This window comes from Eretmochelys imbricata, chromosome 9 (assembly GCF_965152235.1).
Source record: "Eretmochelys imbricata isolate rEreImb1 chromosome 9, rEreImb1.hap1, whole genome shotgun sequence".
NCBI classification, from domain to species: Eukaryota; Metazoa; Chordata; order Testudines; family Cheloniidae; genus Eretmochelys; species Eretmochelys imbricata.
Window position 1 is genome coordinate 96153507 of NC_135580.1, and position 17781 is coordinate 96171287.

At 42.5% G+C, this 17781-nt stretch overlaps 1 protein-coding gene across 1 annotated transcript in view; it reads left to right on the forward strand.

Annotated features, from left to right (window-relative positions):
- Nucleotides 1-17781, forward strand: part of MCF2 (MCF.2 cell line derived transforming sequence) — a 99952-nt gene that overhangs the window by 59304 nt on the left and 22867 nt on the right. Inside the window, exons 14-20 of the mRNA XM_077826182.1 lie at nt 9092-9180; nt 10591-10679; nt 13197-13263; nt 15294-15409; nt 15521-15590; nt 16116-16208; nt 16711-16803. Of these exons, the coding sequence (XP_077682308.1) occupies nt 9092-9180; nt 10591-10679; nt 13197-13263; nt 15294-15409; nt 15521-15590; nt 16116-16208; nt 16711-16803 (617 nt within the window). The remainder of the gene's footprint in view (nt 1-9091; nt 9181-10590; nt 10680-13196; nt 13264-15293; nt 15410-15520; nt 15591-16115; nt 16209-16710; nt 16804-17781) is intronic.

Genomic DNA, 17781 nt, shown 5'->3' on the forward strand with positions numbered 1-17781 from the left:
TATCTTTACCAGCTTAGGTCAAAACTTCCCCAAGGTACAAAGTATTCCACCCGTGGTCCTTGGAATGGCCGCTACCACCACCAAACTAATACTGGTTACTGGGGAAGAGCTGTTTGGACGCGTCTTTCCCCCCAAAATACTTTCCAAAACCTTGCACCCCACTTCCTGGACAAGGTTTGGTAAAAAGCCTCACCAATTTGCCTAGGTGACTACAGACCCAGACCCTTGGATCTTAAGAACAATGAACAATCCTCCCAACACTTGCACCCCCCCCCTTTCCTGGGAAATGTTGGATAAAAAGCCTCACCAATTTGCATAGGTGACCACAGACCCAAACCCTTGGATCTGAGAACAATGAAAAAACATTCAGTTTTTTACAAGAAGACTTTTAATAGAAAATAGAAGTAAATAGAAATGAAGAAATCCCCCCTGTAAAATCAGGATGGTAGATATCTTACAGGGTAATTAGATTCAAAAACATAGAGAACCCCTCTAGGCAAAACCTTAAGTTACAAAAAAGATACACAGACAGAAATAGTTATTCTATTCAGCACAATTCTTTTCTCAGCCATTTAAAGAAATCATAATCTAACACATACCTAGCTAGATTACTTACTAAAAGTTCTAAGACTCCATTCCTGGTCTATCCCTGGCCAAGCACAGCATACAGACAGACACAGACCCTTTGTTTCTCTCCCTCCTCCCAGCTTTTGAAAGTATCTTGTCCCCTCATTGGTCATTTTGGTCAGGTGCCAGCGAGGTTACCTTTAGCTTCTTAACCCTTTACAGGTGAGAGGAGCTTTCCCCTGGCCAGGAGGAATTTCAAAGGGGTTTACCCTTCCCCTTATATTTATGACACGCCCCCCAAATCTCAGCTAGGGTGAAACACTGGCTGGGATTTCTTCCTGGAGCTCTAGGAAAACAGAGTTAATAAGACACATGCATCTCTAAATATACTACCAAGTACATAAAGACTAACAATATTTTCCACATCTCAAGGACGATTTTAACCAGTTGACTCTGGGAAACTTTCACGGGAGAGTGCATCAGCCACTTTGTTAGAAGCTCCTGAGATGTGTTGGATGTCGAAATCAAAATCTTGGAGAGCTAAACTCCACCGAAGAAGTTTTTTGTTAGTTTCCTTGACGGTGTGAAGCCACTTCAGTGCAGCATGGTCGGTTTGCAGGTGGAAACGCCGTCCCCAAACATATGGGCGTAGCTTTTCCAGAGCGTAGACAATGGCATAACATTCTTTTTCAGTGACTGACCAGTTGCTTTCCCTCTCAGACAGTTTTTTGCTGAGAAACACTACAGGGTAGAATTCTTGATCAGATCCTTTCTGCATTAAAACTGCTCCCACACCACGCTCGGATGCATCTGTGGTTACTAGGAACGGTTTGTCAAAGTCTGGGGCCCTTAGTACAGGGTCAGACATGAGTGTCGCTTTAAGCTTGTTAAAGGCCTTCTGACACTTTCCGGTCCACTGAACAGCATTTGGCTGTTTCTTTTTGGTTAGGTCTGTCAGTGGGGCAGCGATTTGGCTGTAGTGCGGTACAAATCGTCTGTAATAACCGGCCAAGCCTAAGAAGGATTGAACCTGTTTCTTTGACTTTGGGACAGGCCACTTTTGGATAGCATCCACTTTGGCCTGTAGGGGGCTGATAGTTCCTTGACCCACCTGGTGTCCAAGGTAAGTCACTCTGTTTAGGCCTATTTGACACTTCTTAGCCTTAACAGTTAGTCCTGCCTCCCTTATGCGCTCAAGGACTTTTTGTAGATGTTCCAGGTGGTCTGCCCAGGAATCCGAAAATATGGCCACATCGTCAAGGTAGGCGACTGCATATTCTCCTAATCCCGCTAGGAGACCATCTACAAGTCTTTGGAAAGTGGCGGGTGCATTTCGCAGCCCGAAAGGGAGTACATTAAATTCATACAGCCCGAGATGTGTGATGAAGGCTGACCTTTCCTTGGCAGATTCATCTAGCGGTACCTGCCAGTACCCCTTTGTTAAGTCCAAGGTAGAGATGAACTGGGCCCGTCCCAGTTTCTCTAACAGTTCATCTGTGCGTGGCATTGGATAGTTGTCTGGGCGAGTTACAGCATTTAGCTTACGGTAGTCCACGCAAAAACGTATTTCCCCATCTGGTTTGGGAACTAGAACCACTGGAGATGCCCATGCACTTTCAGAGGGGCGGATTACACCCATCTGTAACATATCCTGGATCTCCCGTTCTATAGCAGTTTTAGCTTGAGGAGACACCCGGTAAGGTTGGACCCTAATTGGGTGAGCATTACCTGTGTCAATGGAGTGGTATGCCCGTTCAGTCAGTCCTGGGGTGGCTGAGAACGTTGGCGCGTAGCTAGTGCACAGCTCCTGGATCTGCTGTCGCTGCATACGCCCAAGGGTCATGGAGAGGTTCACCTCTTCCACACCACCAGCACATTTCCCTTCGTAGTAGACACCTTCAGGCCACTCAGCATCATCTTCTCCCTGGGCTGTAAACTGACAAACCTTTAATTCTCTGGAATAAAAGGGCTTTAGAGAATTAATATGGTACACCTTAGGCTTTCGGTTGGAGGTGGGGAATGCTATGAGATAATTAACAGCTCCCAGGCGCTCCTGGACCATGAATGGCCCTTCCCACGATGCTTCCATTTTATGGGCCTGGAGCGCCCTTAAGACCATGACCTGGTCTCCTACTTTGAAGGAACGCTCTCTGGCATGTTTATCATACCAGGCTTTTTGCTCTTTTTGAGCATCCTGTAAGTTTTCTTTAGCAAGGGCTAAAGAGGTTCGGAGGGTGTTTTGTAGGTTGGTTACAAAGTCCAGAATGTTAGTTCCTGGAGAAGGTGTAAATCCCTCCCATTGCTGCTTCACCAACTGCAATGGCCCCTTAACCTCACGGCCATATACAAGTTCAAATGGGGAAAACCCTAAACTGGGATGTGGTACAGCTCTGTAGGCAAAGAGCAACTGCTGCAACACTAGGTCCCAATCATTGGAGTGCTCATTTACGAATTTACGTATCATGGCCCCCAAAGTTCCATTAAACTTCTCCACCATGCCATTTGTTTGATGGTGGTAAGGAGTGGCAACCAAGTGATTTACCCCATGAGCTTCCCAAAGGTTTTTCATAGTTCCTGCCAGGAAATTAGTCCCTGCATCTGTGAGGATGTCAGAGGGCCAACCTACCCTGGCAAAAATGTCTGCTAGTGCCTGGCATACACTTTTAGCCCTGGTGTTGCTTAGAGCTACTGCTTCCGGCCATCGGGTGGCAAAATCCATGAAAGTCAGTATGTACTGCTTTCCTCTGGCTGTCTTTTTCGGAAAAGGACCCAGAATATCCACAGCTACTCGCTGAAATGGAACTTCAATGATGGGGAGTGGTTGTAGAGGGGCTTTGACCTGGTCTTGGGGTTTTCCCACTCTTTGGCACACCTCACAAGACTGGACATAGGTAGAAACATCCTTGCCCATTCCCTCCCAGTGGAATGACCCCCCCAAACGGTCTTTGGTCCTGTTCACCCCAGCATGGCCACTAGGGTGATCGTGGGCTAAGCTCAAGAGCTTGGCCCGGTATTTAGTTGGAACTACCAACTGTCTCTGAGGATGCCAGTCTTCCTGGTGTCCACCAGAAAGAGTTTCCTTGTATAAAAGTCCTCTTTCTCCAACAAACCTGGATCGATTAGAAGAGCTGAGAGGCGGTGGGTTGCTCCGTGCCGCCGTCCAAGCTCTCTGGAGGCTTTCATCTGCTTCCTGTTCGGTCTGGAACTGTTCCCTTGATGCTGGGGACATCAGTTCCTCATTGGATTGTGGACCTAGGCTTGGTCCCTCTGGAAGCGATATAGGGGATGGAGCTGTTTCTGTTGACTGTGAACCGCTCTCCGCTGGTGCACTAGGTTGGGATTCAGGCTCCGGCTGACCCTCTTGTGTAGGGTTATCGGCTGCTGCCAGTTCAGGTTCGGTGGGGCCCTCTGGTGTTGAGGTTGCAAGTACTGGATTCAGTGCTGGCACGGGGTCTGGTGTTGGTTGTTCGGCTGGTTCCGGTTCTGGGACTGGTTCCGTCTGGGTCTCTGGGACTGGATCCACTACTGCTGTTGCAGACATTGGCCTGGGGTCCGGGTCCATCACCTCTGACTGGGTCCTGATAGAAGTTTCCGGAACAGAGCTAGGCCTCACGGCTTGTTTAGCCTGGCTGCGGGTGACCATTCCCACCCTCTTGGCCTGCTTCACATGATTGGCCAAGTCTTCCCCCAACAGCATGGGGATGGGATAATCATCATAGACTGCAAAAGTCCACATTCCTGACCAGCCCTTGTACTGGACAGGCAACTTGGCTGTAGGCAAATTGAAAGAGTTGGACTTGAAGGGTTGAATCGTCACTTGGATCTCTGGGTTGATTAAATTGGGGTCCACTAAGGAAGCATGGATAGCTGACACTTGTGCTCCGGTGTCCCTCCACGCGGTGACCTTCTTCCCGCCCACACTCACAGTTTCCCTCCGCTCCAAGGGTATCTGGGAGGTATCTGGGCCTGTGGACCTCTGGTGTGATTCCGGTGCAATGAACTGTAATCTGTTGGGGTTCTTGGGGCAGTTGGCCTTTACATGCCCCAGCTCGTTACATTTAAAACATCGTCCAGCTGACGGGTCACTGGGGCGAGGAGGGTTGCTGGAGAACGGGGTGGCAGGACGATAAGGGGTCTGGAGGGTTCTTTGGGAGGTAGGTGGGGCCTTGGGCGGCCCCCGGTAATAGGGTGTGGTCTGGGGTGGTCCCTTCTGGTCTCCGCTCCAACTGCGACCAGTTTTCTTCTTCTCTGCCACCTCCACCCATCTGGCTCCAATCTCTCCTGCCTCGATTACAGTTTTGGGTTTCCCATCTAGGATGTATCTTTCTATTTCCTCAGGAACACCCTCTAAGAATTGTTCCATTTGCATTAGGAAGGGCAAATTTACTGGAGATTCAACACTTGCTCCTGATATCCAGGCATCCCAATGTTTCACAATGTGGTAGGCATGTCGGGTAAATGACATGTCTGGTTTCCACCTTAGGGCTCTGAACCTCCGACGAGACTGCTCGGGTGTTATCCCCATTCTGACTCTCGCCTTGGATTTAAACAGTTCATACTTGTTCATGTGTTCTTTAGGCATTTCAGCTGCCACCTCAGCTAAGGGTCCACTGAGCTGCGGCCTCAGCTCTACCATGTATTGGTCAGTAGAGATGTTGTACCCAAGGCAGGCCCTTTCGAAGTTTTCTAGGAAGGCCTCAGTATCATCGCCTGCCTTGTAGGTGGGGAACCTTCTGGGATGGGAAGTGGTACTTGGAGAAGGATTACTAGGGTTTGTTGGGATATTCTGCTGAGCCTTTATCTTCTCCATCTCCTCCACATACTTCCTCTCTTTTTCCTTCTCCTCCAGTTCTTTGTCCCTCGCTTCCATAGCTCTCCTGTGAGCAGCCGCTTGGTGTTGTTCTGCTTCTCTCGCTGCTTCCCTTTCTTGTTCCTTCTTCAGCCGCATGAGTTCTATCTGTCTTTCATGTTCCCTTTGTCTTTCCTCAGCCTGAAATTTGGCTAATTCGAGCTGTAGTCGAGCCGCGGATTTGGTCATTCTAACCTCTCTGTTTTTAACTAACTTTACACCCGAGGTTTAGAAATAAACAAACAAAACTTGGCTGTAAAATTTTGCTGTTCTACCTTTTTCATTTTTAAAAAACATGAGTGTAAATATGGAGGCTCAATTGCTGGAGAAATATTTCTCCATCGTCCTCCGGCAAATTCAGTAGAAGGGAAGCAGTGTTTAAAATACTTTTCTTGCACCTTCATTGCCCCATTTTTAAATTGCAACACAATATTGCCATTGGAGGATATGTTTTCTTCCGATGACTTGCAACAGAACATCTGTGTTTAATCAGTGTCGTTTGTTTTTAAATATCATCATTGATCTTTTACGTCAATGGAAGTCTCAACAGTGAGACGGGTCCTTTGGTCAACCATACTTATTAATGGCTCTATTGTTAACTTTTTTGATGCTTCATATATGTATTCCCCACCTTCTCTCCAGCAGTCACCCTTTGCGGTTGAAGTCCTTTTCAATCTAACTAGTATAAAAGTCATCACTGAAATAGTAATTTGTAATAATTTTATTTTGTAACAGCACATTTTGAAGACGAGAAGCCTTCTCTCCATATCTGTTCCTCTGCATCCATTTTTCTCCCTACATCTTTTGCTCATTGCTTTACAAAAGGTGGTTCTTTTGTATAAATACTATTCAAAATTTTAAATAACCTAGCTCCAGCTCCCTTTTATACTCTCATCTGCAGCATTAAGGTTTTCCCTATTGAAAAGAATCTTTCATTAATGTTGCTTTATTTTTGCCTGTGCTGACTTATTCTTTGATTTTTAACTCGTGTGAAGATTACAAGTCTTAGGAATTTTTATTTTATTTGGTCTCAAAATTGCGTACAGCCCTTCTTATAACAAGTCACACAATGATCAAGTACCTGCTTTCCCCCAAACATCAACATTTCCTCCTACTAGTGAGAGACTTTAAAATTGTCATTTCATATATTGACAATTACTAATTATTTGTATTCAGGTAGCACCTGTGGACCGCAAGTGAGATTGAGGCCCCATTATGATGTGCACGGCATGTATGCATAGTAAGAGAGAGGCCTTATCCCAAACAGCTTCCAATGTAAATCATAGAATAACAGAGTTGGAAGGGACTCTAGAGGCCATCCAGTCCAACCCCCTGCCCAGAGCAGGACCAATCCCAACTAAATCAAAATGGCCAAAGGGTGGGGAAAAGGACAGTATTATCTTCCTCATTTTGTTTTTGGGGAAAGAAGGCACAGAGGGTATGTCGACACAGTGTTTTTGGAGCGTACGGGAGCGTGCTTCCAGCCTGGGTCAACAGACTAAGGTAGCAGGGCTCACGCAAGTGCTCTAAAAAGAGCTGTGTGGTCACTGCTTTCAAGTTGAGGCTTGGGCTGGAGCTCAGACTGTGAAACCCACCCCTGGCCCTAGGTTTCAGAGCTTGAACTCCAGCCTGAGCTGTGACTTCAAAGCGCTGTCTAGACGCCTTCTGTTAGAGCGCACCAAGTCTGTCAACCCAGGCTGGGAGGTTGGCTTCTGCTCTCTCCAAAATGCATGTAGGCATAGCCAGAGAGGTGTAGACATAGCCAGAGAGGTTTTAGTGTCTCCCCCAATGACAGAGAGTCAGGAATGAACTCCATATCTCCTGTGACCGCAAGACTCTGCTTCCTGTCTTACTGGTGATAGATGAGATAGAAAATGATTCCGTTCCTTTGAGACAAAAGCGCCATCATTTTAGATTGACTTTAGCGGTAGAAGCCTTTGTAGCACTGTGCCCCATTCTGAGAGAGCTTGAGGGCAGGGTGGCCAGCGGGATGGGTGGGGCGGAGATGTTGTTTTCTGTGGCACTCTCCTTTTACTTTGCCCCTGGATTTCTGCTCGGAATGTGGGCAGTCGGTAATGCAGCTCAGAGATTCAGTACCTTTGTCTGGGGTCCTTCTGTGGCTGCTGCTCTGCAGGCTTGGTGGGATCCAGCCTGTAGTAATGCAGCTCCTGCCACAGCCTTGCTGCAAGGGGTAAATGGGACAGCAGTAGAGTGTGAAGTTATCCCTTAGCCTAGCTCATATCTCATTGCAGAAGGGAATGCTGTTATTTTTCTGTACTGAGGAGCCCAAGGGCTGGGAGGCAACACAGCGTCAAAAAGCCACTGCTCCTAAGTCCCTTCCACCACAGACACTGTTTCAGATGGAATCTTCCCCTCCTCCTGTGTCTTCTTGCCAGTGAGAGGGGGCGAGATGGCCCTTAGTCACTTTGAATTGCTCTGATATTGTGAGATAATATAAATTAAAGTAAACTCGCGCGGGTCCTGTGTATCTCTCTCATCTGCTTCCATTTGAACATTCTTCTGTCGTAGTAATAGCACACAAGCCCTCAGTCCTTCCAGCTGTGGTTTAATTCCAATTTTTTCTATTGCCATTTCAAGGCATCTCCATTCAACCCTATCAAATGCTTTAATGGTGCTAAAACGCAAAGGGTGAAATCCTGGCTCCACTGAAGTTAATGGGAGTTTTACCTTCACTTGAGTGGGCCCAGGATTTTACCCTAGAACTGTTGTTTGAATCAATCCTAATAGAGATTAGTAAGGCTCCCTAAATTATCTACAGGCTGTCTTCCTTATAAAAAGCATGTCTAACATATCTCTCACAAAGCCTATGGAAGTAAATGGAAAGACTTGGTGTATTTTCTTTAATAATCAAGAAAAAATAGCAATACCGTAGCCAGCCATTTATCCTTGTGGTTTAAAAACGTTATAGGTCTATAGGCATCACATCATGAAAGATTTTCCCTACGTTTGAGGATGACCAGAATAATAGAGTCTGGAGCTGTCCATTAACTTTGGACATATCAAAGGAACAGGTCCTGTTTGATTTAAGTTACCAGTCCTGTCAATTGATGGAGCCAAGCATCTCTTTTTAAAGATTTTACAAGACTCAGCTGGACATCTGTCGGGCATCCTTCATGTTATTCATCTTCAGACTTATCTCTTCAGACAAAATTGTCTGATTCTTGGTTATAACCAAACATTATGGGTTAGTGCTGCAGCTGGTGTGAGTCAGAATAGCTGCATTGGAGTCAAAGGAGCCACCTTATAGCAGACGAGCCTCATGGCTTTTGTAATCTAATCACAATAGGTGGTATTTCTTCAGACAGGTTATTAGAAAGGTATAGCTCCTTATAATTTACAGAGGCTTCACTGATTATGTTAGTTACAATATCCCCTACTTGGAGAGATGTTTCTTTGTACCCAATGAGCTTTTATTTTACGGCCTAATGATCGATTGCTTTTATTCCCCTTTTCATAACAAAATTGTTTGATATGTCTAAGGTATTTTTTTTTCAATTAGGAGTGTATTGGGTCTGCGTTTAGCTTTAATTTAACTGATTATATACTCTCTGGATCATTTACGTTTATGCAGATGATCTAACTTTTTAATCTCTTCCTGCAATGCTTCCTTGGTTACTGTTTTACATTGTGTAATTGTGCATTTTTCTATCTAAGGCATGGATTTTAATTCCGGTTTGAAGTTTTCATTTGACATCTCTCTCCCTGGGAAGAAAACGTCAAGAAAATCTCTCAACTCTCGTAAGGTAAAAATTGTTAGTGAACCTTGAATGGGTTTTACATGGCAAGATCTGAAATCATATTTTTCCAGGGATTGATAGAATTTAGATTCAGGTTTTTTTGGGTGAGATGTTTTGCTTTTTTTACTCACACCCTGATTGACTTCAATGGGACTATTCATGCTTAGAAGTTAAGTACATGCCCGAGACTTTTCCTGGATTGGGGCCAAAAATCACGTTTCTTTATCGATTTCCTGTTTTAGGCCTGGTATAACAATGAGATCAATTAAGGAAATAATCCTTCCTTCAGGAATCTTCAATGCTTTGAAGACTAGAAACAAAACTCTAATGCCCCTCTCCTCGCAACTGTTTTAAGAGTTGGAAAAACTAATGTCATTTGGCTCTTTCTTTTTAATTCTGCCATCAGCTTTATTCAAGAAGGATGCATAAAGTATACCTGTCAAGGATTTGGGTTTTTAAATAATTTAACATCTGTAGGATTGAAGCCTGTTGCTTGTGTCCTTATCAGAAAGCTAATATTCTAAAGGGCGGGGTGGGGGGGGGGGAAGGATGGGGAACTAATGGAGTTTCTTGTTTTGCTTAATAGCAGAGATAATATTGAAATAAATGTTAGGTATTTATTACCAGTATATAACACACTGTTGCAATTCTTAGTTCATTTGGCACTTGTAATTCTAGCTACTATGTAACTATTACTTTAATATGTAGTCTATTTATGTCGGTATCAATTTATCTGATTTTTCGTATACATTATAACTTATAGTTGCCTATGGCCTTTGCACATATATGGTACCTAATACATTTTGTACAATTGTATTACAATATCCTGATCATTTACCTGTATTTGTCTAAATTATTCATGAAATAGGAAATTCAAGATTAGTCACCACTAAGGCCCCAATTCAGCAAAGCACCTAAGCACGTGTCCAAGTCCCTTTAAAGTTCGGCACGTTCTTCAGTGCATAGGTCAATCAGGCCTTCACAGTGACTCTGAAATTCTCTCATAATGCCCTTACCCAATTTCATAGTCTACAAATAAATATGTATTATTATTTGTATTATCATAGAATCTAGGAGGCCCGGTCATGGGCCAGGAGCTTCTTGTGCTCAGCACTGTACAGACACGGAACCAAACAAACAACCCGATTCCCAAAAAGGAAGTAACCAATATTTTTAGACAGTAACCTAGCCAAGGAATTTCTGGGAGAAAGTTTGACAGCTCCTTACGCAGTATGTCATTTTTAATTTTAGCTCTCCTATACTGCAAGGAAGTTCCGCTGTTCAGCATATCTCATCCTTATCCAGGAAATCTTCCCCAGAGGTTCTTGTGTTTATTTCAGAAACTGAGCTGATTGATATTAGCTCAAGCATATCCATCTCTTGCGCCCTCTCTAATACGTACCATTTCCATTCTAGATTGAAGTAATGCATGACTATCAAGAAAAAAGGAATTCCTTGCAGTCTTTTATTTCAGAAAGTGAAGACAACTTAGATACACTAAAAGGGTATGTTTTGTTTCATATATCGTCCTAGTAGAACCTGATGTAGACTATCTTGTGTTCAGAAGATCTGCTTAGTGCAAAATCAGAACCTCTGTTGGAAACATCACAAAAGGAGGAAGACTATAGTAATTATTAGGTGACTCTGATCCTCAAAATGCACTCTATATCAATGGAAAAGGAATTTTCAGTGCAACAATTCTCTTGGCTGGTGTGTAAAAAATCAAAACTCACCAATAAAGTGCATGTGCCAATGTAGCTTAAATAAATATGGGAAACGAGTGATTAAGAGGGGACTCATGGAGCTCTTTGTAAAAGATTGTTTCATGGCAAGGGAGAGCAAAGGGAAGGTCTGTGAATAGAACACAAGTGCAGGTTTTCACATCTGAGCAAAACACTTGAACAAATGTCCTGAAAGAGAAGCCCAGTATCCTTAACAATTTGATCTTTCTGTTAGATCCACCATCAAAGCTAAAACTTCCCAGTTTGGCTTTGTTGTAGGGGTACGACCTAGAATGAGACAGACAAGCAGTCTCGAGTTTGCTGCTGTAGGAACAACGAACCTCCACTAATATGACATGTCTGTCCACTCAAGCAGCTGAGCCGAGATGGCCCCGGAATGCTGAGGACATTGTTAAATTTCTCTCTCCCTGTATGATCTGGCACATGTTCGGGATGGAGGCTGGGCCATGGCTTGAACATGTTTTTATTCTTTCTTTGTCTTTCCGCACCTCAGGTGTACAGTGTTTTCCACCAGTTTTCACCATTTAGTTTGGTCATGTGCTGGTTTATTCAGGCTTCTGTGTGTCCTGTTCATAGATTTGGCTTCCAATTTTTTTTTTATTGCCCATATGAAAATGATTAGGGAAAGTCAGTTTATATATACTACTTAAGTGTGCATCAAGCTGACAGACTCCTGAGGCTGGTAGCACAACTTGGAAGAGTCCTAGGGAACAGGCAAGAGTTTAAAGTTACTAAGATATACCGAGCTGCTCTTTGGATGTGAGCACAGCCTTGGTGCTTTTAAAGAATTTGAAGGAGCTGTTTACATGGAAAAGCGTTGTCCTTTCATTTCATGTCCAAAGCATTTTTGAGGCTGACAGCATCCATCCGGTTGAATGAGTCTAGAGAAGACATACATAGATTAGCAGTCACTGTAGCAACTTCCAAGGGTCAACCTCAGAGCTAGTCTACACTACTCCACGCCACTGTAGCGTGTCTGGTGAAGACGCGCTATGCCAATGGGAGAGCGATCTCCCATCAGCATAATTACTCCACTTCAGTGAGAGGTGGAAGTTATGTTGGCAGGAGAGTGTCTCCTGTTGACTTAGCACTGGTATGGATGATGCCTAGGTCGATGTAACTTGCATCACTCAGGGAGGTGGCTTTTTTACACTTCTGAGCAACATTAGTTAATTTAAGTGGTAGAGTAGACAAGCCCTCCATGTTGTCTTCTGTAAACCTTTGCTATTCACCATGTTCTGAATGCAGTCTTTTGAGGTTGCACTATGTTTGCCTCACTTGGAGAGAGATCCTTTTGGCAGCAGTGTAAGAAATGAGTCGTCTTAGACAAAACTCTTCCAGATAGAAGCTATGAAGTATCGGCTTGCCTCTTAGATTTGCAAATCTAATTTTAAAAAAAATCTGCTATAAACTACATTCCAGAAAAGTTAGTTCTTTAATTCAGATTTTGGGTTCTTCTTAGAGGAGAACAAATTCTTGAAGGCAAAATGGTGAATGACATCTAAAGCTTCTGAACTGGTAAATAATTATGGAAATGTCCAAAAGTCATCATTTTTGTAGGACCTCTTTATTAGAAATCCATCAATCAAAATTTGGAATTTTAGAGAGGTGGAAGTTTTACTCTTCAGGAAAACATGAGGCTAAGATTTTGTTGGTGCTCAGAAGAACTGGGAACATGCAGCATTTAGGGAAACATGGGGAGAGCCTAAGAAGCTCAAAATCCTTTTTCAAGGCTAAAACATGGTGCTATTTTTTTAAGCTTAGATAAACCATGTCTGAATTTTAAAATAGTAGTTCCCCTCAAAACACAGTTCCAAAAATGATCCTTTAGTGAAATTTGTTAAGAACAGCCAATTATTTGATGTGTAGTGAGGAGACAGAGGAGTTTTAATGTAGTAATCTGTTTGGGTGTTACACTTTATTGATAGAAAATGAACATATTAAAATGAGTGGTTTGTTACACAACCAAGTTGGTGTTTACAGTAAAATACAGGCATGCAGGGAGTTAAATGGTCACTCTGAATTCACCAAGTGTAAATAAAATGCACATAAAGAGCAAAGGGTCCAAACAAAACCCTTAATTCTGCATTTAAGGTGCATATGGCCCTCTGATCTGAGATGGATTTCATCTGTTACGCATTTACCTGCCCCTAATTGTTACAGTGTGGCTAATTTCAGGCATATTTACCATGAAATCGAAATGCAGTGGCTCAACCCTGCAAACATAGATGGAGCATTTCTGATTGTGGTGTTGTTTTTTTTTTATTATTATTATTTCAGCCATGTCATAAATGAGCTAATAGAAACAGAGAGAGTGTACGTAGAGGAACTGTCCACTGTTCTGATGGTGAGTTACTTAAAATTCCTCCTTACTGCTCTCTGATGTGTTTTCTGAAAGGCATCTGCCAATCTGGCAAATTAAACAAAACTGTGATTTGGTAAATTTCTACTTTGCTGGCACATCCCAGGTGATCTGGAGTTTTTCTCCTATCATTTTGATTCAGATGATTCTTTTGATTCAGATAGTATGTGCACAATCTTTTAATCTATAATTTGGGGGGAACCTTCTGTTCACAAACATATGTCTTGGTAACTAATTTCATCAATGGTTGGAGAGGAAATATACAGAATAAGCTGCAATTTGATCATATGCACAAATACATGAATGTCTGTATGTGTATATAATATAATATACTGGCTTGATTGAAATCCTCTCTCTCCCCCATCCCCATGCTTTTCTGAAAACATCAATTTCTTCCCAAGACATGGCATTTTATATAGCAAGGCTTGGTAATGGTGATTAAAACTGAAATGATGATTGATTTCCATTTAGTTGACTCAAGATTTATGTTCCTGTTGTATCTTAAAGTCAGTAGTAAATTCATATTTTAGGTAAGATATGCCAGCATTGCTAATAAGCAATTGTGCAAAAGACGCACATTTCAAAGCTGATGTAGGTGAAATTATATATAATTGCATTCATTATTCCTAACTGGTTGACTAGATCCATTATACGGGCACATTTTGTCATCCGTTGTGTGTAGCATGCATTGAATTCTGTGGAAGCCTCGTGTGTCTGCATCCGTAGTTAGAAGCTGTCCCTGAGACTGGCTACTTGTCATCTTTTTCACAAAAAAGATATATATATATATATCTGGATATTATGGATATTATATATCCAGCTCGGAGACAAAAACAGGGACTGTCCAAAGTCCTGGCTCTGCCCATTCCCTGTTCATTTTTCCTGAGCAGTTTATTCTTTTGTGTTAGGTCTCTTTCCAGGGATTACACAATTGATAAATATTTTTTGCAGTGGTGTTCTAATGTGACCTTAAGGTAGAGTGCTACACTTTAATTTACTAATAAAATATAACAATTTACAGTCCAATAATATCCATTGTGCCACTGCCAGGTTACTTAGTGCAGATTCCCTTTTGGAAAATGCCGTTGATTTCAAGGGGCAGATGCTGAAGCAGAGCAGGGAAAAAAACCTTAGGCAGCAGGAATCAAGGAGAAAAGGGATCTGGTGTTCTGAGAGTGTATTGTTGAACAGCAAAAAATGCCCATTGATTTTGTTATTTGATATCTAGCAGTCTTTTGCTTTGTTACAAATTTCCCACCGCATCAGACCTTGAGAGAGTATCTTTAATTGTTCTCCACTTAACAAGTTGTCAGCTATGTCTTGCAGTCATAACAGCAGATGTGTAACCAAGACAAATATTCCTCCAGGACCTCTCCCTCAGTTGTACTGTAGAGAGAAGCCAATGGCAGTTTGTCTTATCAAAATACAGCACGTCTCTGAAGTAAATGGTGTTTTAATGGGTGTGTATGTGGATACTTTCCTTATCCTATTGTATATCTAAAAGTTTCAGAAATCAACTGTTACATTATGTGTAAACACAGACCGAGGCATGCATGTGTATATGTAGACGAGAGGACAACGTGGATCCTTAACAATAGAGCAATTTTCTTCCGTGCGAGGGCTCTGAATTCCATTCCCAGACTTTGGCCTGGTCTCCTTGCCCTGTCACACACAGGGAATGATGCTGAGCACAAGCATCACATTCAACCCTAGGTGCAGGAACATCTCATGTTGCTCTGTAGTTACTTCCTCGTGCTGTCTGATGAAACAACAGTGTCATGTGAAGCCCTCCCCATCAGACAAATGTCACTAATACTCAACCTCTGAAAGCAAGGAGAATTCAAAGAAAAAAATAGGGGAAATCAAGAAGATGTGGGGACTAAAAAAAAAATGAAAGGAAAGTAGCATTTTGTAACCACGTACGTTTTAGTCATGTAACTTTCCATCTAGTCTTTAATATGGCAATAAACCAGGCTTATACAGGCCTAATCATGAATACCTGCTGTGTTCTACAGGGTTACAGGGCTGAAATGGAAAATCCAGCAATGGTCATTCTCATGCCGCCTGCCCTGAGAAACAGAGAGGATGTTCTCTTTGGGAATATGCCAGAGATATATGACTTCCATAACAAGTAGGTAACTAGCTGTATATTCCCTTTCTTTATGAGTTCCCCTTAAAAATGGACTGCTCAGCTGCTGTTGTATTCCCAGTCACATTGTGTCTCTCCCTTAACCTCTTTCAGAATTTTCCTACACAATCTGGAAAGCTGTGTTGGAGCACCAGAGCGAGTGGGGCTTTGTTTCCTGGAAAGGGTAAGTGAATCAATTGTCTTATTTAGAACAGACTATGTAAGCCCCATTTCCCCCCGATACTTAGCATTCCTCAACTTGATGCTTCCTATATGAAATAGCAACCCCTGGACACTGTGTTTATGGGAGAGAGACAAGGTAGGTGAAGTAATAGCTTTTACTTAGCCAACGTCTGTTGGTGGAAGGTACAAACTTTTGAGCTACACAGAGCTCTTCTTCAGGTCCGGGGAGCAAGCAGAGCATCTGAGCTAAAAATGTATCTTGCCCACATGTCCAGCAACATACAGGGAAAAGCAGCAGGCATGGCAATAGGCCTATCTACCGTGTAAGAATCTCCTAATTTTAGGGGGTGACTCTCATTTCCCATCTACTTGTGTTTTTTTTTAAATATATATTCTCCCAATTTGCAAGTGAAATAGAAGCTAAGAAGGGCATTTGGTGCTCACCTTATTCTGCCTTACAGTTGTCTTAAGTAAGAAGTACTATAGTGCATGTATTTTAAAATTGATTTATTTATTCTCCTTGCAGCGAGAAGATTTTCAGATGTATGAGAAATATTGTCAGAACAAACCCCGGTCGGAATCCCTGTGGAGGCAGTGTTCAGAAAGCACCTTCTTTCAGGTATGCTAATTATTCATGTGCAAAGCATACGTTAGCCTAGGTGAATTATTTTTGCGAAATGCAACATTCATGTCCTCAACATTGCAACCTTACTCTCCATTCTATCCATGTGGGAAATCCCCATTAATATCCACCGCAGTTACTTGAACATATGGAGCGTAGAAGAGTAAATTATTGTGCATCCTATTCATAGAGTTCAAGGCTGGATGGAACAATTGTCATCATACAGTCTGACCTGTGTAACGCAGGCCAGAGAACTTCACTACAGTAATTCCTGTTTGAACTAGAGCATATCTTTAAAAAATCCAGTTCTGATTGAAAACTTGCCAATGATGGAGAATCCTGCACAATCCTTGGTAACTTGTCCCAATGATTGATTACCATCACTGTTAAAAAATTGTGCCTTATTTCCCGTCCAAATTTGGCTGGTTTCAACATTCAACCATTGGATCTTGTTATACATTTGTCTGCATGTTTACTTTATGCTATTTCTTTGTTACAGGAATGCCAAAGAAAATTAGAACACAGACTTGGGCTGGATTCCTATTTGCTCAAGCCAGTACAACGTTTGACAAAATACCAGTTGCTTTTGAAGGTATTCATATGTGTCTTTTTTTTTTTTTTTTTAAAGCATAAGGAACTGAGGGGAGGTCTAGACTAATGGATATTCACTAGCCATCACCAGGAATGCTTAGGCCTTAAATCTGGGACATTGCTGACGGCTGTTGGAGAGTTTTAAATTCTCTTTTATGTCTGGCGTATGCTGAGGGCAACACTCAAAGCACTGTACTACTGAAGTCTGAGAATGTCTTGTTATTACTGCACCCCTTAGCAACTTATTCGGCAACAGAATTGCAGATTTGTATGCTGTTCTCTTCACTTATGTGGCTGGTGATTTACTGGATCCTTCTTAAAATTCCAGCCATCATTAAGCCCTCATGCAGTGCACAGTTGTGATGTCTGAAGAAGACCTGACCATTTGAATAAAGGGGGAGGAGTTGCTTAGGGTTTTTTCACCTTAGAAATATCAGGAATATCAAGTCTTGCCTTCCCTATTTTTGTTGGATGACCTAGAAGTGTAGATTGGGATCTTTTTCAGCCCTGAGTTGAATAGACATAAATACAGAATTTTTATTAAAGCGAGCCTTTTGCCCGAGTGTTTTTTACTAAATAATGTTAAAATTGACTCCTTTTAATGAATCAGGTTTCGCATCCTTGATATCTCCTAGTTCTCCAGCTTTCCCAGGTAGACAAGACCTGACTTTCTAAATCAGAAACAAGGAAGAAGAACCTCAAGTACCTGAATTTAACTGTCAGGCATTCTTTACACAGTGTGAACAAAGCCACCAACCCAATATCTCCGTCTTCCCAGCCCCTTAACCTTTACCTTTAAACCTGTGATAGGCTCATGTCTGAATATGGCTTAACCTTGGCTTCAAAATGGAGAAATTCTATGGGGAGGGAAAATTCCATATTGGAGGAGGAAACAAGTATTTGTAGCAAGCTATTTTTAGGAGGGAAAAGGTTGTTTGAATCTGCCCAGTGATATGGAATGAAAGAATCCTGCAGGAAA